The 24926-nt window shown below is 40.4% G+C and overlaps 1 protein-coding gene across 9 annotated transcripts in view; it reads left to right on the top strand.

The window, feature by feature from the left end:
- The window catches only part of ENPP2 (ectonucleotide pyrophosphatase/phosphodiesterase 2), a 110542-nt gene that overhangs the window by 57132 nt on the left and 28484 nt on the right, over positions 1–24926 (top strand). For 8 of the 9 annotated variants that reach the window (XM_032416129.1, XM_032416124.1, XM_032416128.1 and 5 more), the window contains exons 9-17: positions 1855–1910; positions 6890–6955; positions 7641–7713; positions 14316–14424; positions 17198–17323; positions 20961–20992; positions 21689–21816; positions 24095–24182; positions 24349–24436. In XM_032416129.1, coding sequence (XP_032272020.1) covers positions 1855–1910; positions 6890–6955; positions 7641–7713; positions 14316–14424; positions 17198–17323; positions 20961–20992; positions 21689–21816; positions 24095–24182; positions 24349–24436 — 766 coding nt within the window. Of the gene's footprint in view, positions 1–1854; positions 1911–6889; positions 6956–7640; positions 7714–12154; positions 12311–14315; positions 14425–17197; positions 17324–20960; positions 20993–21688; positions 21817–24094; positions 24183–24348; positions 24437–24926 lie in introns of all 9 variants that reach the window. The other variant, XM_032416131.1, reaches the window with a different exon arrangement.

Genomic DNA, 24926 nt, shown 5'->3' with positions numbered 1-24926 from the left:
CATGTATGGCAATGAGCACTGGGCGTTATATGCAAACAATGAATCATGGAACACTACATCAAAAACTAATGAAGTACTGTATGGTGACCTACATAACATAATAAAAAAAATCCATATAAATAAAAAAACAAAAACAAAAAAGAAAAGAGAAACCTAAGTAAATTTTGATATTAAATGACCAAGGATTCTTCCACTCCCAAAATGAATTGATTGGCAGATAACTCAAAAATTCATAAACTAAAGGGCATTTTTTTTCCCTAACCCTTTCAAAAATGTGATCACCAAGAAAAAAAAAAATGAATGAATGGACACATTTTGAATTGTGGTTGGCCCAGGGACTCCCAGCATGCCAGAATTTGTCCGTAAAATGGAAGGATACTCTGAACCAAACTCTGCTAGGGCGCTCAGAGCAATCTGAGATCCTTATCTCTATGACCCATCCCTATGGGAGGAGGGCACCACCTCCCCCATGCTGACATTCGCTAGGCAGCTCACACCTCCTCCAGTCTGAGAGGGCTCTCCATGCTCTCCTGCCCATCCCTTACTTGCCCACTGCAGCAGCTGTGATTTTGCGAGGCTGGAGATCTTCAATTCCTCTGCAGAGGTTTGGGAATCTGCAGAATTCCCCCAGGCCGGACATCCCAGACCCTTCTGAAAACACGGCCAACCTCATGGAGGCCCCACACATCCCAATTTCCCCTTTCCTCAAAACCCAGAGGTTTTCACCGGAGTCTGTAAGACACTGGAAATCTGGATACAATGAAACCAGAAAAGCTCCTGCTGGCTGCAATTCCTAGACCATTTTTGCTTGGGTCTTAGAACAAACGAGCCACATTTCTTCCTGTTTGCCTCCTGAGGGGCGGGGGGGAAGGTTCTTCTTACAGACTTATGTTCAGTGGGACACTGGCCATCCTAAGCTGTTTTTAATGTTCCTAGAATAATTGGATTATATTTCTTTCCATTGCATAATAATTGAGATTAAAATTGATCCAGTGTTCACCAAATGCTAAGACACTGCTTTAAGGACTTTAAATGTATTAACTCATTAAAGCTTAGAATAATCCCATGTGCTAGGTGATATTATCTACATTGTAAAGGAAACTGAAGCCCAGAGAGCTTAAGGAATTTACTGGAGGACTGCACAGTTGGTGAGTGACAGAGGAAAGGCTTAGAACCCAGCGATCTGGTTGTAGAGCTCAGGTTCTTAACCACCGAATCTTCTGCCTCCCAAAAGCATGCACTGGAAAGAATATTTTAAAAGCCTAAATGAAATGCTTGGTTCACCTAACTTATCCCAGGAGCTTATTCCTAAAATTCTACTTATTGAAAGGCTAAATAAAAGATACATGGGAAAATCTCAGAATAAAAAAAGGCTTTTTTCACCCTTTTCATTTACCTGGTTTAAAACAAAACAAGACAAAGCTAGGTTCCAAGATTCCGGCATCTGTGTGCCAAATTGGGGTTCTCCTCTGTAGGCTTTCAATAGTACAGGAAACATATGGTCCACTCCTGGGTCCTTTGATGAGCAGAATTGCGTCATGTAAGTGAAATATTCAAAACAATGATCAGAAAAGACAGGTACAGAAGAGACTTTTGAGATGAAATAGGAGTTAAAAATGCCACTAGAATCATAGCAGAGCTTTTGAAAGCTTTTGCAGAGAATGTATTGAATGACATTTATGGAAATAATGATTCTGACTTCCAGATGTGAAAAGAGAATGATTGCAAATAATGTGAAATTTATCGTAGGGTGTGGGTAAAGTATAAGATATCTGATCTAATATATTTTAAAAACTTTTCTTCTTTGACCAAAACTCAGAACACATTATAAGCCTCTTATATTTTCCTCATTAGCTATGGATTACAGCCACCAAGCAAGGGGTGAAAGCTGGGACATTCTTCTGGTCGGTGTAAGTTATCTTTATTTTGTCAATGTTTGTAAAATTACAATTATGATTTAGCTTATGAAACATGAATTCAATTCGATTTTATTTCAGTTAAATATAAAAGAACTCGAGCTTTTGAATATTTTCTGATTGAAAATAATCTTCCAAGTATTTTTTTTTAGAGGTCTTCCCTCTCTTTTTTTCCCCATCTTTTCTTAATAGAATGTAAAGAAGACTTTCTCTTCTTCTTGTCATCCTTAAGATTTTTCTGTCCCTGTTGATAGGTTTTGGTAACTTACCTTCTAGGGAATGTATATTTCTCTTAGACTATTTATTGCTGTGGTTTGCATTATCATTTTCTATAAATATATTATAACATGCTATATTTATTTTGGTTCACAACATTAAAAGTGTAGTGTGGTCTCAGACAGCTGATGTAGTGGTCTAGAGATTGGAAATTCCAGACAGGAGACAAGGAGAAGCCTCTGTTTCCACTCCATTTTCCACTGAACTCTAGGATTTCCCTAATAAGAAAAAAGGAACTACTTCTCTTCCCCACAGAGGTAATGGGGGGATTAGTAGTTAATGTTCATAAAATAGTCTTAAGATGAAACTTACCTAATAAAAGTGTCAACATGTTAATTATTTTTAAGGCTCCTTAGTAAGAAAAGGAATCTGTTTCAACTTTCATGGGGATTTTGTTCCCACTGAGATGTTCTTTCCATCTTTTTTTTTTTTTAACCACCTAAAGCTGTTTCCATATTTGCTTCTTATGCCTTAACAAAAATCTGACTATTCTATAATAGTAGTGTGCTGAGAGCAATCACAGGTTCAAATTAATCCAGAATGGGACCATCTATATTCTCCAAATTCAGGAATAAAAGTAGCTTTTTCAGATTTGAAGGACTAAATTGCAAGGTTTGGTGATTTGAAGGTAAGACAGAGTGACCCTGTAAAAGTCTCCTTTTCCCACCTATTTTTTTTTAAAGAAGTTTTCTGAGTTGAGAATTAAGTGTGGGTATGTTAGAAATGACACATAAATGACATGTTGATCTACCAATTTAACCCTTGACTGTCATAGATGCTTACAGAAATGATTTCTTTTGCCCCACGACATATTTGCTTGGCAGAATGGAGAGGCGCCAACAACATAATTAATACTTAGTCCCCACCCTTACCACCCCCCCCCCCGAAACTGCTGCAAAGCTTCATTGAAAAGGCCCAGTGTTCTGATTTGGAATGGCAATTTTCTCCATCCATTTCAAGCTACTTATAAGAAGGTAGCTTTTGTGTGCTCTAAAGATGTCCTTAGTTTTGCTTTGCTTCTCGGGCTATTGTTCTTTTACCTCTGTATTCTGGGAGTGACTTGGATTTAGCTTTTTTCTTTCTTTTTTAAAAAAATCTTTTTATAACTAAACAAACAAACAAACAAAGCAAACCAGGGTCATACTTTCAGTTATTTAATGGAGTATACGTCAGGGGAATCAACACATGGTACATTCTGAAAATTCTTAAATTTAAAACCAGATTCAGACCACGGATTTAGACTTTGAAGGCCATCTTTTTAACGTGGCTCCATAATGCAACCTAGAATTATTCTTGCTTTTTAAATGATAGCATTTTATTCCAAAGTAATCCTCAGCTGACGCACTATGACATTTTGTGTGTGTGTGTCAATTCATGTTCAAAGGCAGCAATTCCCTGTATGTCTGAGTGTTTAGATCGATTCTAATCCCAGCCCTGCCACTTCATAGATGCTGACCATGAACAAGTGATGAAATCTCTCAATAAATTAATGTCATAATCTTAAAATGGCAACGGTAGCATCTTTATCATAGGGTGTTGTGAAGATAGCATGGGCTAACTTAGTGGGTGCTTAGAGGGTGCTTAGTACATGGAGAGCAACCGATAAATGGTATTTGTTTTCTAATTCACATCATCTCTTTCAACATTGACCATACGATGACGATATGTGTCCTAAGGTAATTTGTTCCTCTTTAACACTAAATGCCTTATCTAGTCCTTCATTCTCCATTCCTCCTTTTTGTTTTTTTTTCAATTTTTTCTTTTTCTGACCATATCTGATGTACTTGGTCTCATGACAAGTTCTCTATCAAACGGTGATGGTGAAGACAGCCGCATGAGCTCCATTTTCCTCTCTGTTCGGACATACACTCTTCCTTTGCCATGTCTGTTTGTGATGTCTCTGTGTTGTATTTTAAACACTAATGGCAAGGGGTCATGTCTTTTTGGTTCCTGGGCAATTTCGTAACGATGATCTAGAACTCCTAGGAAAGTTAGAGACCACTTTGTCCAACTCCTCACTGGCGAGATTACAACACTGTGGCTGAGAGAGGTAAAGTGTTGTGCCCAGGGTCACACTTAGGATGGATACTCAGGCCTCTACAGTTCCCCCTCTCTGGTTCTTACCACACACACACACATACTCAGCCCCTGCCCAGAAAGTGACAATCATCTGCTTACCTCTCTAAGCAGAGAACAGTGACTCCTCTGTTAAGTGTCTTTTTAGTAGGAGTATTTTGTATCTTTATTTACATTCACACAAAAGCCTCGAACGTAATATACATTTAACAAATATTTCATGAATGAGTGTGTTGTCTCTGTGGACCTGTGAATCCAGTACATAATGACAAAAGCTAACATTCTCTAAACTTGATGTGCCGGGCACTATCCAAAATGCTTTTGTGTATTCTCTCTTTTAATCCTTACAACAACCTTGTGAGATAAGAACTATTATTATCCTCATTTTATAGAGGCACTGAAAGGTGAGGTAACTTGGCAAAGTCTCATCACCAACATATGTTGGAGTCAGGATTCAACCCAAGCCTTCTGGCCTTGGAGCGGACACTCTTATTCCCTGCCCGCTACTGGGTGAGCACCATATCCAGCAGAGGTGTTAGAAGATGCGTGCTCTGAGCTCCACACAAATTCTATTAGCTTGTATTTTTCCGTTGGCATCAAGCAAGTCCATCAGAGTCCATTTTTGTGACTTAACACCAATTACATAATATAAAGCAGCTTGGAGGTAGGTAGTTAAGTGAGGTAAAATGGAAGGGCTACGGCATTTGCTTTTTTCTAAGTTAGGAAAGAATTCTAAATATGTAATTATTTTGTTCAGATCCAAGGGATTTCTGAGGCTGATGAATTAAATAACTGAAGTAATTAACTTGGCTTTGCTGTACTTATTTCTAATTCAATTATAGGATATAATAAACAGGGTCCCATTTATTCAAGAGTGTTGGATTTTGTTTAAATCAGGACTCCATTTTATGGTAAACATGATTTTCTGGGCTGGTGGGATCGTTCTAGACGGAGAGGGGGCCAGAGGAATGACAAATCTCCAATCTATGAGAGTTGGTGGGGGTGGCTGGTGGGGGTGGGCATGGGGGAAGAGCTCCTTCATTAGAGCTCCTGCCAACTCGAGGCTTCTGCCATGGCTCTGAAGATTTGTCTTTCCCTGGCTTGCTCTTGTTCATGGCCACCAAGAGTAAAAGTTTACATGGCTCACCAGCATCCCACAGTAAGTTTTTAGGAGAGTTTATTTTTTAGAGCAGTTTTAGGTTCATAGCAAATTGAGTGGATGGTACAGAGAATCCTCATATACCCCCTGTCCCCACACACGCACAGCCTCCCCATCATCAGTGAGCCCCACCAGAGTGGTGTGTGTGTTACAACCAATGAACCTACATTGACACATCATTATCACCCAGGGAACGTAATTTATACTAGGGTTCGCTCTTGGCCACAATAATTTTTACTAACCACAATTAAACTTGGGCTTTAGTTTGAGTTCATCATAAACAAGCTCTAATGTCCGGTCTCGGATGGGGAGCAGACAAGCATGTTGTGCTCCTTGTTAGGAAAGAATGAGCAAAATTTCCCCATAAATAAAAACATCACTCTACTTGTGAGCATCTTAACGAAACTCAGCTCAGGCTACAGCACTATCATGTTAGCTGAGAGCTCTTGAAGCTTTTGCCAGATTTCGGGTAATTATATTTCAACAGAGGAATGAGACTTAAACACAAAAGTCGTTGTGGATGAAGATTATACCCTTTTTGTCAGTCTCATAATTATATGTGCCTATTCTTGATAGATTTTTATAGAGCTAGAAGAGAATTTCAAGACTACCTTTCCTAACCCCTTATTTTATAGAGGAAGAATGTAAAGTTTCAGATTAAATAACATTTCTAAAGTCATATAGGTCTTTAGAGATAGAGTGATAACTCCTTATGATCATTAATAAAAATAAAGGTTTTTTTGGAACGTACCATGTGCTAGGCACTGTACATGCCTTTTGCCTGTCTTGTCTCATTTTTTTTTTAGATTTTATTTACTTATTTAAGAAAGAGGGCATGAAAGGGGGGAGGAGCAGGGAACCTGACACAGGGCTCAATCCCAAGACCCTGAGATCATGACCTGAGTTGAAGGCAGACACTTAACCGACTGAGCCACCCAGGCGCCCCTGTCTTGTCTCATTTTATCCTTACAATCAAGTTGTATGCAGTGTGTTTTGCTATTATCTTTCCTTTACTGAGGTATAAACTGAGGCCCACAGAGGTCAAAGTGGCACAGAGGTCAAAAGAGGTCACACCACCAGCAAGATACCGATTGGGGATATAAGTCCTGGTCCCTCTGTGGCCACAGCTAATGGCTTTACTCACTAAATGGTGATGCTTTTGAGCCCAGGGTCTTTCTGTCTGGAGCAGAGCCTCTGATAAACAGCGCAGGTTCCTTCATTCGACTGTGAATCAGAGTTTCCAGTCTCATCGTCTACGGCTAAGGTTGAGCAATAAGTATGTTGCAAATGGAGTGGAAGTTTAAACACTAATTCGAAAGAGGGCCTTTTACGACAACGAAGTGAAAACAGATGGTGGTAAATAGAGAGCCCGTGGCCTGGGTGCCAGAGCAAACACTCAGCAGGCTGGAGTTTGTGGAACTGCGACCTCACATCATGCTTTGCTTGTCATGCCCCCCCCCAGGGTCATCCCTCATGAGCGGAGAATATTAACCATCCTGCAGTGGCTCACCCTGCCAGACGATGAAAGGTATTTGTTTCTGTCCCCCTTACTTGCCCTCTTCTTTCTTCAGCATGTCTCCATCCTAGGTTAGAACTGGGTGAAGACTAGATGGGCACAGTGGAGGTAAAGTATTACTAAGTTTTGTGGTTCTCAGCCTTGAGGGTTACTTCCCTAAGAAGGATATGGCAGACATAGGCCACTGGGGACTGTTTAGTTACAGGGATTAGTACAGCCGTTCATCCTGGCCGCTAGAGCAGAGCTCCAGGGGGTTCCTGGCTTTGATAAATAAACCCGCAGCAGCATCCCTAGGACTGGGGAAGCAGTAAGACTGACTTCTCACTCTAATGGAGATGTTCTTTCAGGCCGCAGGCCACGAGGTCCATGTGACTTTTCACTGGGCTCTATTATCTTGAGGATCAAAAACCCGAGTATGTGTTAAGATAATCCTTTGTGACTTTTGCTCCCTGAAGGTGGTACCAGGCAGCTAGCACAGTGGGAGTACTGTGGGGGGTGGTGGATGTGGGAAGAATAGAATCTGCCCCCCTGCCCCCGAAAAACAAGAAAGAGATATTTTACGTGTTAAGACGAACAGTGGTTGGGAGATTAGTTAACTTGATTTGAGAGGAGTTTTTCCTCAATGTGTAAGGGAAACTTGATATTCTTTGTTATATGTGGTTTGGGGGAGATTCTGAACCTTCCAATTTTCCCGTAGGCCTTCGGTCTATGCCTTCTATTCCGAACAACCTGATTTCTCTGGACACAAATATGGCCCTTTTGGCCCTGAGGTGAGTAACTTATCATCTGCCTGAGGAGAACTTCTGCCCCTGGGCTACTGGCTGGATTTCTGGATTTGTACAGAGTCTCTTGGGTATTTGCATCTGTAAGGTTTATACATAGTCAAAGAACTACAAGGCTAAAAATCTTAAACATACCTGTTTCTCTTGCAGGAATTTCAGTTCAGATTGATTTGATATTCAAATATATCCTAAACTTGGTGTTCATAGGAGGGGTTTATGCCATCCCGGAAGGCATCAGTCAGAAGGTATAGGATCAGGCAGGGTTGGCATTTGCTGTCCCTGGGATAGAAATGGAAAGACATCTGGAGTTGAAACCTGCAAAACAAAACACTCCAACTGAATTTCAGTTCCTTTAAAATAATTATGCAGTTCAGAGAGGGTAGGTCAGCTAACTAGCTCTAACAGCCTTAGCAGGTACAATCAACCTGGTATATGTTCTAGCATTGGATGCTTTTTTATTTGATAAATTTTGACATCAGTAGATATACCTGTGAAACTATCACCACAATCAAGACTGTGAACATATCCATCACTCCCAAAAAAGAAATTAATTCTTAGTCAAGAGAAATGCACTACTGAATGAATCTATTTAGCAGAGCAATGTCATGCTCTTTTATCAAACAGTCAGGAATCTTGGTTGAAAACCATCTGTTTGTTAGATGATATCCAGTATAATTTCAAATTCAGAGACGGGAAAGAGATGGTTGTATTTGACGATGTCCCTCAGTCATCTGGAGATGGAGATCTTCCTGGTGTTGCAGCCTAGATCATTTTAAAACAGGATGGGATTTGCAAATCTAACATGATTTCCGTCTCTCATTCTAACTAGAGTGGTAAGGTCTACATCAACATACTCAAACTTGATTTGGGAGGACAAATCATTTCAAAAACTCTGCTGATGGAAACTGCCTCCCATTCTTTAATAGCCTATGACGGCACCATTGGTGATAATTAAGTTCACTGTGTTCAGCATAAGATTGAGTAGGAAATGTAGAGAAGTGTGGCTTGGTTTAAATATTTTTGAGCAAAATGCTGCATATCTAGCCAAAGGCAGTAAATACTGAATACACCAAAAATACCCAAGTATTTTTGAATGTTTTAACATCAATTCTGTGGTGATTTTTTTCAAACACTGGAAAGTAATGGCTATGTGAAAGCATTCTTAGTTTGCCTTAAATCATTGCAGTTATATAAGTCTGATGCTCTTTTTCCTATCTCTTTGATGTTTAACGAGTGTTGCATGATTATGAAACACAAATGATAAATTGAGATAAACATCTGCATGAAACACAAATCTTACTCTCACCAGTGCAAGCATGGCTGTTTTATCTTTAGGATGACTTTCTTTGAGATTAATCTAAAATGAACCAAAGGAACCACATTTTATTAAAATGTTAAAAAAAAAATCCTAAGCAGATCCATGTGACTTATTTAAAAGTTGAACTTTGCTTCAAGATAATATCCCCTTAAAGACAGTATGGCGTAGACAAGCCAGAGGTTGGTATAGCCATTCTTTTAAAAGCAGGAGGCTGGTGCCTAAAGAGGTGTGGGGTGGCTCAGGTCACCTGGTCGTTAAATGGACTTAGAGACAGAATCTCAGAGCTCCTGGGTTCTTCCCATGGAACACTTTAAACCTCTAGGAGATAAGCAGAGTGATCAGGTAAATAACAATGTTTGATTCAAACGGAAGATTTTCTTTATGTCAAAAGTTGGCTTTTTACAATATAAATAGGTGGAACTCTCATAATCCTCAGTTCTTTAAAAGTTATACCACTCAGCAATAAGCATTCTTGATCCAGGAACATCTCTGGATTTCTAATATGTGTAGTTTAGTTTGTAATTATGTACTTAAAAGTGTATGTGTGTGTGTTTTAATCAAGAAATAAGCTGAAAAGTTTTTTTTTAAGTACTGAGCAGTGATATATGGAACATAATATAGGATGCTTGAATTTGTTGTAATGATGGTGCTGTGCTCAGGGTTGCTCAGAAATATATAGAGATTTTTTTCCCCTCTAGAATTTTTGAGTTAAGACTTGGAGGAAGTATTCATGCTATGTTCTTTCTAGTATTAATACTTCTCGTAAACTGGGATATTCTCATGTATCCACTGGGTAAAACACTCTTAATTGGATATCTTGGAATGTATCTTCAGTTGTGATAACCAATAATCTGACCATTTTCTTCTAATAAAGCAAGGAGTATTTTCAGATATCAACTATTTTTCGTTTGGTTCTAGGAATCTTATTTTTACTGAATGAAAAGCAAAACCGTTTACACTTTAAAAACATGCAACCAAAGCAAGCCAGCAAAACCTCTCTTCTGTAATCAACTGATTGGTTTCTATCAATTATATACATGTGGAATGTGTATAAAGACTTTACGAGCCGAAATATTATTTATAAAATCAGTAACATGTCCTCATTTACATCTAATGAGAAAATACTTTGCATTTGAAGTTTAATTGAAAAAAATTCAATCTGGCAGAATGTTATGTGCTACAACGCAGTTGAAATCTGTGCTTTATTCACTTAATATCCGAGTATACTTTTTTTAGGATGATTCCCAAAGGCTATTAAAATGAGATGACCAAACACTGGGCTAATAGCTTCAAGAAATGGTGTATTGCTCCTGGTTTCCTAGTGTAATGGTGAATGTTCAGAAACATGCTTGCTTTTGATTATTGGCGCAATCTTTTTCTCTTTGACCTTCTGTGCTTTCTCTGTGACTCCTCGTTCGGCTGCTATTCCAGGCCTAGAGGCAGAGCTTTGGCTGGCTAGTTACTACCTTCAGATGGCAAAGTATCCTCCTGAAAAGCAGGGAAATTTGCCCCTCTACCTTCCATCTTCTTAATAACCTCAGGCTAAATCTTCTAAAGTCAGACTAAAGTACGGCTGGTCAGTGAAAACCTAGCTTTCGTCTACCTCTAACATTTGAAGAAGGAACTACATGCGATGTAATCCCTGGATGAAAACTCATTTTGGCTAAATTCTATCTCTCCCACTGCTCCTCTAACCTCCTGCAACCAGAAGGACCCGCTTGTGGAGTCTTCTGAATGTTGAGGTCTCTTGCAAACGGCCGAGTGTCTGATGGGCAGACGAGCGCTAGCTGAAATGTGTTCAGTGACCATGAACTGGGAAACCCTCTTTTTCTTTTGCTTCTCTTCTCATGGAGAACTGCCTGAATACTAGACGCATTTAAAAAACCAAACCAAACCGGAGTCCGTGGGGCTGGGTCTTCCCATTGCTCTGCCAGAGAGAGGATGCGGTAGAAAAGCCTTTGCAGTCGCTTGCTCTGGAAATGGTGACCTGGCATGGCGTATGGCCTCCTTCTTGGATACACTAACATTGTTCCTCCTTCCGTCCCTTCCCGCATCTGAATGATTCTTGGAGCAGTCCCACTGAGAGAGACTCAGCTAGGGAGACATCAGGGCTTGCTGCTTTAATTCACCTTTGCACCATCAGCAAATCAGGGGCCTGTTTTTCTCTAGCGTTTGGAAGTCCCAAAAGGGACTTATCTTCCTTATTCAGCTTCTGTGTCAACCTTTACTGCTTTCTAGATTTTTCAAAACAGGATGCATAGTATTAACACTCACTCCTCCCAAGAAGGGGGTTTCTGATAGGAAGAGTATAAGCACGTAGATTCTTTCTTCATATGTAGACCAAGATGAAGAGATCTGGATGATTTTTTGCATTTTACCTAATTTTACAAGATAATTTTTTAAAAGACAGTTTTCTTTATGTTTATCTCTTGGCTTAAAATTCCTCTGTACTGAAAACCTAAATTATCAGTGAGAAGTTCTCTCTCCTGCTGAAAGTCCTGATTTGTGTAAGTACACATTCATGACCAAGGAGGATTGCTTATTATTTATGTTTCACTCCCTCCTTGGTTTAAAATTTTTTTCCCCTAATCCTCGCCAGTACCTTGCTTTGATATACACTGGTTGTGTGAACAGATATCCATCAGATTCTGAATTGGAGCCACCTACATGAATCCCATTGTCACCTTGAAATGACCAAATGGCTAGTGTTCTATTTGGTTTTCTTCTAGTACTTTAAAAATGGAGAGCTTCGCATAACCAAGGACCAGTCTCTCCCTAAGGCGGGAGTTATGGAATGCAGAACTGTATGTCACCTTCAGGTGTAACCACGAGTAGGCTCCTCAGCCCAAGAGAAAGCCACGTGACTAGATTCTCTTAAGCCATATTCTTGCTCTCGGTGAAGAAACTGACAGCAGTGTCAAGATGGATTTAGGAGGCTTCTCTCTGTAGAGTTCCCTGAATCATTCCTCATGCCCACCTTTTCTCACTTAAAGAGCCTCAGTTTTTCTAACTAAGGCTCTGCTGACCCCAGATGGCAAAGTGTGAGCTTTATTATCTGACCCAGAGGGACAGACGACTTCTGAGTCCAGACATCTCTATCCGCCAGTACAGGAGAGTAGTTATGGCTCACCTCTTACTCCGGCTAAGAGACCTAAGAGGAAGGTTACCCCTAAGAGGAGACAGGAAAGACCAGTTGCTCCTCCAAAGAAAAGAAGAAGAAAATTACATAGGATGGATCATTATGCTGCGGAAACTCGTCAGGACAAAGTAAGTTTATCTATTGTTCCAAAGCTTTGCGGCGGGCAGGTCTGAGTCGAAGGTTTCCTTCCGTGCCTTGGTTTGAAAATCAGCTGAATAAGTTTCAGAAAAACTCTGGTTGCGTCATCCTTGGCTTGGAGTCCAGAAGAATCTGATGCTTCAGAGGTTAACATTAATGTGAAGACCTCCTGAACTTTCAGCAAGACAGGAAAAAAGAACCTTCTACTTTCTTTAGAGTTAGTTGCCCTAAAACTGGTATTAACATTTAGGCTTGAATGAATATTAGGAAGGCTGCTGGATTTGCTTGCACTTATTCATGGAATCTGTTACAATGCTTTGTAGGCTTGGTTCCTGAGAACAATCCAGAAAAGCAGCGAGGAGATTCTTCAAAGACAATGTTAATTATAACTCAACAGAAAATTGGCTTAGATAAGTGGTTTGTACCTTCAGAGTTCAGAAAAGGTCTTAGGTTATAGCCAAGGGAATAGCTGAGACAGAAAAAGAGAAAACAATGGATAGTTGGAATTGTGTGTATTTTCTCATAGAGACCTGAGTGATGTTTCCTCTTTTCAGTACATTCAGAACAGGCTGTAAGTTGTCACTTCTCTTGAAACCTTCAGATACCTCCGAGGTACTGTCTTGCTTAGGACTATTTGAGCTAATCACTGAGGAGGTCCTGGATTTCAGCTGAGCTTTCTGGTGAAAATAAGTCATTGCCAGGGATTGACATATATTGTGCATTTGGTATTTTTTTGTCAAGGCAAAGGTCTTAGAGGAGAGCATGCTTTTCCCAGAAGCAAATACCAGTTAGTCCCACACGCGTTAGCCCTTCAGATGCTGCTTGCACATATCATCTGAGATTTCCACTTGTGACTGACTCCTTGGGACAGAGTTTGAAATACTGACTCCTGTCATGAAGAAAAACAAGTTTACACCTGATTTTACTGAGGACATGATATGAGGAATGGTCTTGAGTCATCTGAGACGATGCTAGTGGAAGATAGTATTATATGTCTGAAATAAAAAAAAATGATACGCAGACCTTGCTGTTCTTACCAGTCTTCTTGGGTGTATGTGTGTGGCTGCAGCTAAGTTGTAACGTTCATCTGAAGTACTCTCAAGTGTTTGATGAAATCTTTCTCAGAAATCTTTCCATTGCACAGAGATGACGGTGAGAGGGGAAGGTTCTAGTGTGTGGGAGCATTCATGCTGTTAGAAGCTTCCACTGGAAGCAAGAACGTGAGAGACGGATTATGTTTCTTCGGCTTTGGAAATGTTCTTCAGAGAACTGAGTTTTTGTGTTTCCTTAGGCTGAATGAGAAATCTAGAACAAGCTCAGTGGTTCACTTCTTATGAAGTTAGGACTCTTGTAGATTCTTTTTTTACTCAAAATCAGCTTTTGAAAGGGACTAAATTGAGAAGCAGTAGCTTGTTTCTTAGAAGAGGGTCTTCTATCAAGAATCTATTGTTCTCAGACATTGACAGTTAAGTTCATTGAAACATTAGATGGATTCCATTGTATTAATGGTGTTCTGATTTAACATCCAGTGGAAGGGTACCATTTTACCTCAGAACTGCTTTTGATTCACTTAGCCTCCATCTTCTCACTATGGTTCAAAACCTGATGTGATTTCACCTAGTGAACAAGAGGCTTAAACTATCCATCTGACTTTCTGCTCACTTTCAAAATTCTTGGATTTAAATAACATTGTTACATTTTAGAAAGGTCATTTTATCTCTAAAAGAGAAAAGAATTGCCCTTAATATTTCTGATATTTTTGTATCACAGAATTTTGAAAGGGATTGGATGAGGAGAGGTTTTATGTTCCTGAAATAATACAAATAAAAGTGCTCAGAACAGATTTCCATTAAGAGTGGCAGGCAAATCTCCCTAGACAAAGCTCTGCCTCTGGGCCTGAAGTTTTCTTTCCAGAATGTTCTAGGGATAGAAGATCTATGAGAAACTGAAAGGAAAAAAAAATACCTGCAGGGACTAATTTGCTCCTTTTTCCAGATGACAAATCCTCTGCGGGAAATTGACAAAACAGTGGGGCAATTAATGGATGGACTGAAACAGCTGAAGCTTCATCGCTGTGTCAATGTCATCTTTGTTGGAGACCATGGTAAAGCTTTGTTTTCTCTTTGCTAATAGGACAGCTACATAGATCATGTTTCTGATGGTCTTGGGGGAGGAACCTGTGCCCTCAGAATCCCAGATTGTATTCTTCACCTCCTTCCCTCTTTCTTCAGGGTAGGGAAAGAAATCAGGCCATGGCTCAAAAGTATGAGATGACCTGAAATGACCCTGGATCACTTTGATCAAAACCAGGGACTTCCTGTGTCTTCCTTTTCTTTGCAGGAAAGAAAGTCTTTCTCCAAAATTCTGCCTCTTACTAAAGTGTGGCAGACAATTTGCTTGTGGTATTAATCACTTCCTCCGTGAATGTGACATATTGAGTCCTACTACCTCATCTCGGTTAGTCACATCTCCCCAAAAGGAGCCTACAGAGTTTATGTGGCTAAAAAAATAAACCTAAATATGATAAGGGAGAAGAGACATAGGATTTTTATCAAAGAAGAGGTATATAAGTAAAATGATATCCCTGTATTCACTGAGGGAATTTGAGACCCAAACCAGAGGGCCCTGCTTCAGTTACGGAAACTGTTAAAGAGAGGAAGAAGGAGAGTTTTTCTAAAGCACTGTACAAAGTAGAAAAATTCATGACCACGTTTTTGAACATCATAAACATTAGATATTAGAGAGCTGGGAGGGGATCCTCAGAGAACATTCTTATTTCCTAGCTGTGCACCCTGATTTCTAGAGAGTGCCTCCTGCCTTCTAGAACTATCAAATTGAAAGAGTGACCCTGCAATGCAGTCTCACATTCCATTCTAGGAGAGGGTTTGGGGGAAAAAATTGGTAGATTCTTTGGTAGTTCTGTTAAGAAAGGCAGGCAAGTCTCCCTAGTCAAAGGTCTGCTTTGGGCCTATAGTTTTCTTTCCAGAATGTTCTAGGAAATCTAGGAGAAACTTAAAAAAAAATTGTGGGACTAACTTGCTCTTTGGCAGGGGCTAAATGCAACTCTCTGCAAAATCATGCTCCATGAATTTGACTTGGTGGAAAGCTACAGATAAGACAGAGCATCTGGAGCATGGGACACAGCTGATTCAATTTAAGTTGCCCAGACATGTCAAGAGCATTTGGTCACAGGCTGGAGCCTGCTGTCTAAGAGGTGGACAGGTCCCAGTGAGTCATATGCTAGAGCATTGTAAAGGTCTTAGATTAAAACCTTGTCTTACCAGATGCAGGCTTCTGAGATGAGTAGATTGCTTTGACTTTGGGGAGCCATAGCATCCCTTTCTTGAAAGGTAGCATGGTCTAGTGTTTCAGAGCCTGGGCTTTGGAGTACGAATGGATTTCAATGGAGTTCAACTTGCACTGTGCCACTCCAGAGCCATGGGACACGGCCTCCTCATGTAGAATGAGAACACTAACACCATCTACACAGAGTTAGTCTGGAGGATGGGAGGGGATGATGCTTGAGAAGCACTTCACATATGGTCTTTGAAAGCAAGAGAGGTGGTTTTACCCCTGGGGCGGCAGAAGTGACTTCCTAGACATGTACCCAACGGAGGGTCCTTCCAGTCTCCACTAATATGGATTTGGAGACTTTCTCTTCCTGCGTTAACAGTGTACTAAAACATAGTAGCTATTCATTGTTTTACTTTTTCTTTTTGAGAGTTTAAATGTTAAAAGACAAGTTATATACCCTTTGTGCTATGTTGGGATATGTTTTTGTCTTTCTTCATTCCAATTTGTTTTGAAAAAGAGGTGGGGGCATCTTGATCTGGGACTCCCAGAAGGGAATAGTTTGGATTTTATCAGGTCTGTGCCACTCTGGGTTATATTTCTTTATTCCAAAACCTTAGGACGTCCTTTACAGAATCCCTTATTTCCCCCCTCTTAGAGAATATCTATCTATTGGATTGTGCAAAGCAGTATATTAAACTTTCACCTTCCATGTCATCTGAGAAATTTCAAAATGACGAGCTTTCATTGTCTGTTATTCTGAGATTTGAGTTTGTGTCGTTTTTTAATTTGTTTATTTTTAACATTGATCAAGACTTTTTTTGGATGGGGGCAGGAAACAAATCTTGCATGGGGGAGGAATACTTATTGGTTAAAAAATTCCCTACCTAGACCCTTTTTGTGTTCTAGTCACTAGCCTTCAGTTTTGACTGATTACATTGTTTACAACTTGTTTTCAGCAATATTTTGTTTTTCAGTTTGGGTGGTCATTGAGGCTGACATTTTTTTGTTTTTTCTCATCTCTTGTTGCCAGTATTGTTTTGTCAGTAACATCCAAGGCCACCAGTGGAGGCAGACTGAGGACTGGTGATTATGTACTCAAGTCAGGAGATATATTAGAGAGAGAGAATTGGAAAATGACATTTTATAAAAGAGACACAGAACTATATATTCCAGTTATTTACACCACCCCCATCTGGGAAGAGTTTGCAGCGATCTAGGATTCTTTTTTTTTTTTTTTTAGAGTACATCTTTTTCATAATGGCTATGTAAATATCTTAAAAGAAAGATCATAGTTACTTCCTTTGTCTTGCTGTTCTTGCTGAATGACTTAAGATGATCATTGAGATGATGCATTTTCAGTCTTCTAGCACTGCGAGATGATGTGACTAAATCAAAACCTGGTGAAAAGGTGATATACAAAGCATTAAAAAATTTAAAGTCAAGCTAAGATATCTCAGAGGAGAGGGATCCTCACATTAAGTTGTTACAAACGAATGAAGGAGATGCCTGGATGTCATTTTCAGTGTCTGTGTTAGGATTTTAAGTTTACAATTGCCTGAAAACACTTCTTCTTCTCCCCATAGGAATGGAAGATGTCACATGTGACAGAACAGAGTTCTTGAGCAATTACCTGACTAATGTGGATGACATTACGTTAGTGCCTGGAACTCTAGGAAGAATTCGGTCTAAATTTAGCAATAATGCTAAATGTAAGTTGATTCTTAAAATACTAAGTTGTCAGAATGGTAATATTGTAGAGTACAGAAGAGCTTTTTCCCTGAAGGGGGAATACTTGGGTAAAAATCCTAATATTGCTACTTCTTAGCTGAGTGGCCTTGAATATTTCATGTAAACTCTAAGTCTCAGTTTTTTTCATCTGAAAAATGGGATGATAATAACGGCTATGGTTTTGAGTTGTTGTGAAAATAAATCTGTGTACATCCCTTACAGTAGGTCCTGGCACATGGTAGCGTTATGTAAATATTTACCCTTGTTCTCTTTATGTGGAAAATATACTTAATTTGAGACATGCGTATAACCATAAGCTTTTACAGGAGAGGAACGTTTCAACAAGAGGTTCAGGCTCACTCTTTAGCGGAAGCTGGGGAGTCTAGGACAGGGTTGGCAGAACCACACTTAGACCCTGAATGTCCCTAGGAGCCCAGTTGAAGGGGACTCTTCACCTTTATGAAAGTGATTGACAGAACGCAGGAGAATTATTACACCCTTGGGAAATGGCGGCCATTCTGGAAGATTAGATATGAACAGGAAAAATCTTGTCCCTTACGTTGTACACATTCAGGTTATGATATGCTGCTGACTAAGATGTTTTAGGTGGTGCCCACCTAGCTTCTGAGAAGTCCACGGTTTTGTTGGAGACATGCTGTATTTTGGGGGGAAAAGTCTTTTAGAGGTTTTAGCCTTGGGAATAAGAAACCATTGGCACAAGTGTAAAGCTTTGGAAAATTAAGTTTTTCCCAAACTGTGTTCCTGAGTCAACACAATGGGAACGGTTCCAAGGTCAGCTCCGGGCAACGTTGTAAAATAAACAAGTGATCCGTGTTCCTGCTGCTTCTCCTCATGCCCTTTCCTTCCTCTGTGTCCTCCCCGCTCCTCTGCTCCCTTGAGACAGGCAGGCCCTGGCCAGAGATGGGACACAAGTCACTAGGGTACCTTTTGATTTAGTACTTGCATTTTAGGGCTTATGCAAGAAAGGTTTTGTCTATTTTGAAAGGTCATGAGTAAATGTAATGGGGAGGCTGAGTAAATGTGATGGGGAGGCTGTTTTAGGGGAAAAGGAAAACTTTCTTGGGGCCAATGAAATAATAACTACCAATAATTAAGTATTTCATACCTTACAAACACTTGCAGATACGTGATTTCCTTTGGTGAGAGTCAGTAGAGGGGGTGGTGAGCAACACAGACAATGGTGGCAGGATGTCTGAGTTCAAATCCCAGCTCTGCCAGGTGGTCCCTCTATAACCTTAGGCAAGCTACTTAAATGCTCCATGCCTTGGTTTCCTCATCTATAAAGTAAGGATTGTTGGAAGGATTAACGGGGGATTATCTGCATATCCCGTAGGTTAGTGTTTAGCACGTAGTCAAAGTTGTATAAATGTTAGCTTCGATGATGACGTCTTGTTCGTATCACTGTTTCAGCTAAATATACACACAATCTTCTTTACTCCTTCTAATAACCCTGTGGGCCAAATGTTACTATCCACTTCTGCAGACAGTAGAAATCAAGGCCCAGAGAGAAGTGAAGTCACTGGCTAGGAGGGTGAGAGCTAGTAAGTGGCAGAGCTGGGATGTGAACCCAGATTCACCAGTTCTTAAGCACCAGCCTGTGCTTGGGACCTCCTCCCCTCATGCAAAGTGGGAGCTGTCGGCAAGAAAGGCCTGAGAACTTCAGAACTGAAGGGTTGGTGTCCTAAGCATAGACTTGGGCATTTATTATTTTCCAGTCGTTCTCTGATTTATCTGAGCACAAGATTGCCCTGTGCTATTTAGTTTTCTTCGTTATCAAAGAACGTGAACTTACCCAGTATGGTCCCTTTGAGGACTGTGGTTTATGAGTCCACAGAGTGTGGAGCTTCGAAGCATAGAATGCTCAGTCAGATTGCCAGAGTCCCAGTGGGCAAGCCCCCCTCTTCTAAATGCCCATTGGCTTAGTGAAAATTCTAATAGCACCTGCCTCCCAGAGTAGCTGTGAAGGACCAGAGAGAAAGTGTCTACAAAGCTCGCACATCATAGGGACACAATTTGGGCTAGCCATTGTTGCTACGATTATTACTTACTTGCTTTCCATTAAAAGATGCAAATAAGGGGTGCCTGGGTGGCTCAGTCGGTTAAGTATCTGCCTTCGGCTCAGGTCATGATCCCAGGGTCCTGGGATCAAGCCCCACATCAGGCTCCCTGCTCAGCGGGGAGCCTGCTTCTCCCTCTCCTTCTGCCCACCCACACCCCACTTGTGCTCTCTCTCTCTCTCTCAAATGAATAAAATCTTTTTTAAAAAAAGATAAACCTAAAATTTAACCCCAGTTTAAGTAGAATGGGATCCACATTTTAGCTTTGGATTTCATAGCTTTAGAACCAAGATTCTGAAAACTGTCTTTGAAGAGTGTGTACTTACACTGCAAGGCAAGCTTAGTCATGCATTTTCAACAAATAAGAACAAATATTTATTTGTATTTATTAACAAATGCTTATTGAGCACCTAGTATGAATGAGGCCCTGGGGATACAGCAGGAAATGACATAGACATGACCTACTCCACTGACATTTAAATTTCAGGGAGGACTGCTTCATGAGAGTTGCTATCTCTTCTGTATGCTGCTTTCCTTTTCTGCTGATTCTATAATGACACACTAAAGCAAATTTTTTGAAAACAAAACAAAATCCAACCAACCTACAATCTGCTGTTTCTCTCCACAACCCCCCCAAAAGGGGGCCTTCAGATAATATAATCCTGTCCACAGTTTATACACAGCCATCATTTACATAGTTTTGCTTTTAGCTTGTCCAGGGTACTGACTAAAATATCTTTTGTTCGCTGGTGGTGAAAATAAAGGAGGCACATACATGTGTGTCTGTGGCTAGAGAGGGACAGCTACCTATGGATTAGACCCATGGTGTTACTGAGGCAGCAAAACTCCCTGTAGAAAAAAATAACTCAATGGATTAGAAGTTTCATCTTAAAGTGGATGATAACTTGTTTCCAAGATCTGCAGATAAATAGGACGTTATGCTAAAAGCCCCAAATGCTCAGTTTGGTTCCTGATGTCAAAGTGCAAATGAGCTAAAGCCAAGATCCAGAGGGACCATTTGGGGGAACTTAAAGATGTTTACCTAGCATTATCCTTGTGCTCTGGGAGGAGGAATTCCCTTCCAGAAGAGGAGAACCAGATCTAACAGGGAAATTTACCATAGGAGTATTTCCACTTATATAATTCCATTTCACTGACCAAAATATTAAATATTCACACACAATTTTACATATATGTGTGTGTGTGTGTGTGTGTTAAAGATTTATTTATTTACTTGAGAGAGAGAGAGCAGGAGGAGGGAGAGGGAGACAAGGAAACTCCCCGCTGACAGGGAGGGGAGGCTGATACAAAGCTTGATCCCAGGACCCTGAGATCATGACCTGAGCTGAAACCAGGAGTCGGATGCTTAACCAACTGAGTCACCCAGGTGCCCCAATTTTATATATATTTTAAACAAAGCTTAAAGTGATAGCTCTTCTGGGGAGGGGGGAAGAGAAAGAATTGAGTTTTGCTGTAAAAATTATTTCTCTCAGTGATTATTGTCATCTCTTGAAATTGTTCTCCTTCTCTCTTTGAACAGATGACCCTAAAGCCATTATTGCTAATCTCACGGTAAGTATTACAGGTCACCCGGCCTCTGCCCTCAGAGTAGCTTCCACACACTCACTTCCTAGGATCCCCTACCCTGTGGGGCGGAAGGAACATTTTCCTTACTGCCCGGCAGTCCCCTATATTTGTTTCTTTAAGAGTTTTCAAAACTTCAAAACTGTGGACAGCTGCAGGCTCCCTAATGGTCTTGGCAGTGATACAAACTGAGAATATTTGATCTTTCCATTAGAACTGAAAAGTACTCATTCATGAGTAAACAAATCCTTACTCTCTCTGAACCAGGCTGCCCATCACCCTGTTCCATCACTCCCCCCCTCCCCCTGCAGGATGTAATCACACAGGCCCAAGTGTGCATCCTCCTTCCTTCCCACCCCACCTCCCGTCCCTTGACTTGAAGTAGTTGGAAAAGGCTTTAGAGTTTGAGTTGCTCATAGCTATAGTCTCACAAGTCAGGAATATATCTTAAAAATTCCCAACTACCCTCTGATAACCTTCCATGTCATCTACCAAGTTATCAAATCCCCTTTGAACCTAGTTCTTTTCAGCTTGTATTATTTGATAGGGGATAACAAATTCCATTTATTCACTAACCAACCTTTTGTTTGGCTTAAAACCTCCTTTGATTTTCTAGAGAGAGAATATCTAGGACTTTTTCTAGAAAATCCTCCATATAAAGTCCAATTTCCATTTCTATTTCAGTGTAAAAAACCAGATCAGCACTTTAAGCCTTACATGAAGCAGCACCTTCCCAAACGCTTGCACTATGCCAACAACAGAAGAATTGAGGACATCCATTTATTGGTGGACCGCAGATGGCACGTCGCAAGGTAACTTGGGGATTGGCAGGGACTGTTTTTGATCTTCATAACCACCTCTTTGGCACCTGGAGTGCTATAAGGTCCTTAGCCATCAAAAAGAAAAAAAAAAGAAAAAGAAAAAAAAAAGAAATCTCAGTTGGAAATCCCACCATTTGCAAAGACTTTTTATGCTAGATCAAAGTGCTGAGCCAACACATCTCTGTTTTCTGGATCCCAGCCTCTTGGTGTCTCTTTGAAGTCTCTCAGTGCATCTCTGTGTGGTCTCTCTCTCTCTCTTTCTCTCTCCTTTCATTTTTTAAATTTACACCCTAGCCTCTATTCTTATTACTTATTAGGTCAAAAGTGTGCCTGGGACATTGGCTTACCACAACTGGACTGATTTGGTCTGGGTTGACAAGACTTACTGTGTAGCAATATTTGTAGAGGAGTTTAGAAAATGTTGTTAATCTTAAAACTTCTGTTAGTGTGGGCACGTTTTATATTGCCTTAATTATTTCAGATGTTTGCCTTCTTTTGAGCTATAAAAGACTTTCTAATATTTAAGAGACAATTTCTTGCTCTTGAATCTGGTGTAGAATGTGTCCGGAAATTCTAAGCACTTCCACAGAATTAATCATTATAAGTTTATCCATTCTCAAACAGACCTGGCAGAAGCCCTTTTCTGCTCACTCTTGCTCTGACTTTCTCCTTAAGAAAAGCTTTGTGAGCTGGTCTGTGGTAATAATCGAACTACTATATACACTCTAGTTGGGTACTTCAATGAGTTTACCAAGGGAGCAAAGATGACGAGAAGATGGCGGTCCTCTAGAAACTCACATCAGTATGAAACACCTGGTGAGAGACCTGTGACAAATACATAAATATCCTACGGTAATTGTCAGGGAGCTACACAGAGTTAAATATGTAGGATTATGTAAAGAGGTGTATGAAGACCAGAAATTATTGAAATCATTTAGAATGGACATGGGGCAACTTCATGGAATAGTTACAAAGATGTGAATGACATGGGCTTGGCTTCTCTGCAGGGCCTTTTACATACGGGGTGACTTGGTAGAGAGAGCAAATTCGGTGCAGCTGGTTGATATGAAGGAAAACTGGGAGTTGAGTAGAAGTGAGAGATGATGACAGTTGACCAAATTAGTGGAGACCAAAGCCGGGTATTTTAATCATCAGTAAATCTTTTTAGTTGAACTCTTGCATTGTTGAGTTATCATATACATATATCTCATTATCCCAAGAGGAAAGTACTTTTCCTAAGAGTGGGACTCCAAATGTTTAATTTGTTTTCCACCAAGCACTTTAGTTCAGTGCAATAGGCCCTGTAAGTGCTTACAAGGATCCATAGAAATGGGACCCACGGGAAAATATGTATTAATAAACATGAAAGTGTTTTTGGAAAAGTGCTGCGTGACACTTGATCAAAAGGCATTTTCCTGTCACAGCAGGAAGGTCAAGTGGTTTTGATGCCTAGAGAGCAATGTTTTCACTTTCTATTTCTAAATAGAGTTGTTGTCTAGGTGAGTCTGGGCTTTTGTGAAATATGTCACTATTGTATGTTCGGTTTACCACTCAGTTATTCTCTCTAGTTGTATTCTACAGATAGATAAATTTGTGTGCAAACATTTTTATAAAATAGAGATCTCCATTCATTGATGAAGTATCCCATGTTTAAAAAAGAGCCTATTATGGGGACGCCTGGGTGGCTCAGTTGGTTAAGCAGCTGCCTTCAGCTCAGGTCATGATCCCGGGGTCCTGGGATCGAGTCCCGCAGCAGGCTCCTTGCTCAGCAGGGAGCCTGCTTCCCTCTCTGCCTGCAGCTCCCCCTGCTTGTGTGCTCTTTCTCTCTCTCTCATTCTCTCTCTGACAAATAAATAAATAAATCTTTAAAAAAAGTGCTTATCATGTGCTTGGCATTGTTCACTCCTCTATCCCAAACAAACATGCTCCCAGAGTGGTGAATCTTACAGTTTTGGAGCTAGTGAAGCACATAGGCAGACAGAACACGACCTGTGACAAATGCTTTGCTCAGTGCAACCATGAGGTACGAGGAGAGGGTACCTGACTTCTGTTCAGAGGTCCCCATTTGTCCTGGGCCAATTGTCAAAATAAAGCCACTTCGGGAAAATGAATAGCATCATCTTTTCAGCACTGCAGGGATGATACAATTATAATAGAGACAAATATGCTTGTAAAATCACTTCTTAGAGATATCTTATATGCTCAAATTGGCTTTTTATGAGGCATTTCATGAGAAATCCTGACTGATCCTACAATTATTTCGATATAGGAAACCTTTGGATGTATATAAGAAACCATCAGGAAAATGTTTTTTCCAGGGAGACCATGGATTTGATAACAAGGTCAACAGCATGCAGGTATGACCACAGACCTGTGAGTTGAAAATGTATTTTAGTGATTCTCAGAAGGGCCGGAGAAGAAGGGTGTGAATGAAGTTGTACAGTATTCATGAACAGGGGAAGGGTTGCTACTGGTTATTAGCAATGTCTAATTGTTTTTGTTTGTTTTCTTTTCTTTTGGAAGACTGTTTTTGTAGGTTATGGCCCAACGTTTAAGTACAAGACTAAAGTGCCTCCATTTGAAAACATTGAACTTTACAATGTTATGTGTGGTAAGTCACTTACTTAATCAAAGCCAATGAAGCATCTGAGTTATCATATGAACTTCCTCAAGGTCAGAGAAAGAACTGAGGTGTCTGTTTTCTAGGACCACTTCACCTCCCTGGGGGGAAAAAAAAATGGTGGTAACGTGCCCATTGGTTCGAAGGACAGAGTCTCATCTCCTTCTAAGGCTTCTTTGTCTTCCTTTAACAGTTGACTAATGGGGAGTTTTCATAGTGTTGCTGTTGGCAGCCTCTGGCTGATCTCACATCACAGTACAGTTTGACACCACTGGTCAGAGACCCGATGAAGCAAGAAGAGTTCCTCACAGAGCTTTCTCCCACCTCCATCTCTCACGTTGCAGCCCAGTTAAAATGTTGCCAGCTTGCATCCTGGCCAGCTATTTATGTGCTCCTAATTATTTTTCTTCCTTGAGCTTCTAGTTGCTGAATGAGGACAACTTTTCCTATTTAGTAAGGGAGTGCCAGTCTGGTGGTTAGA

The sequence above is a fragment of the Phoca vitulina genome, unplaced genomic scaffold (assembly GCF_004348235.1).
Source record: "Phoca vitulina isolate PV1807 unplaced genomic scaffold, GSC_HSeal_1.0 scaffold18, whole genome shotgun sequence".
NCBI lineage: Eukaryota > Metazoa > Chordata > Mammalia > Carnivora > Phocidae > Phoca > Phoca vitulina.
Note: the sequence above shows the minus strand (reverse complement) of the source record. Positions and strands in the feature narration are given on the sequence as shown.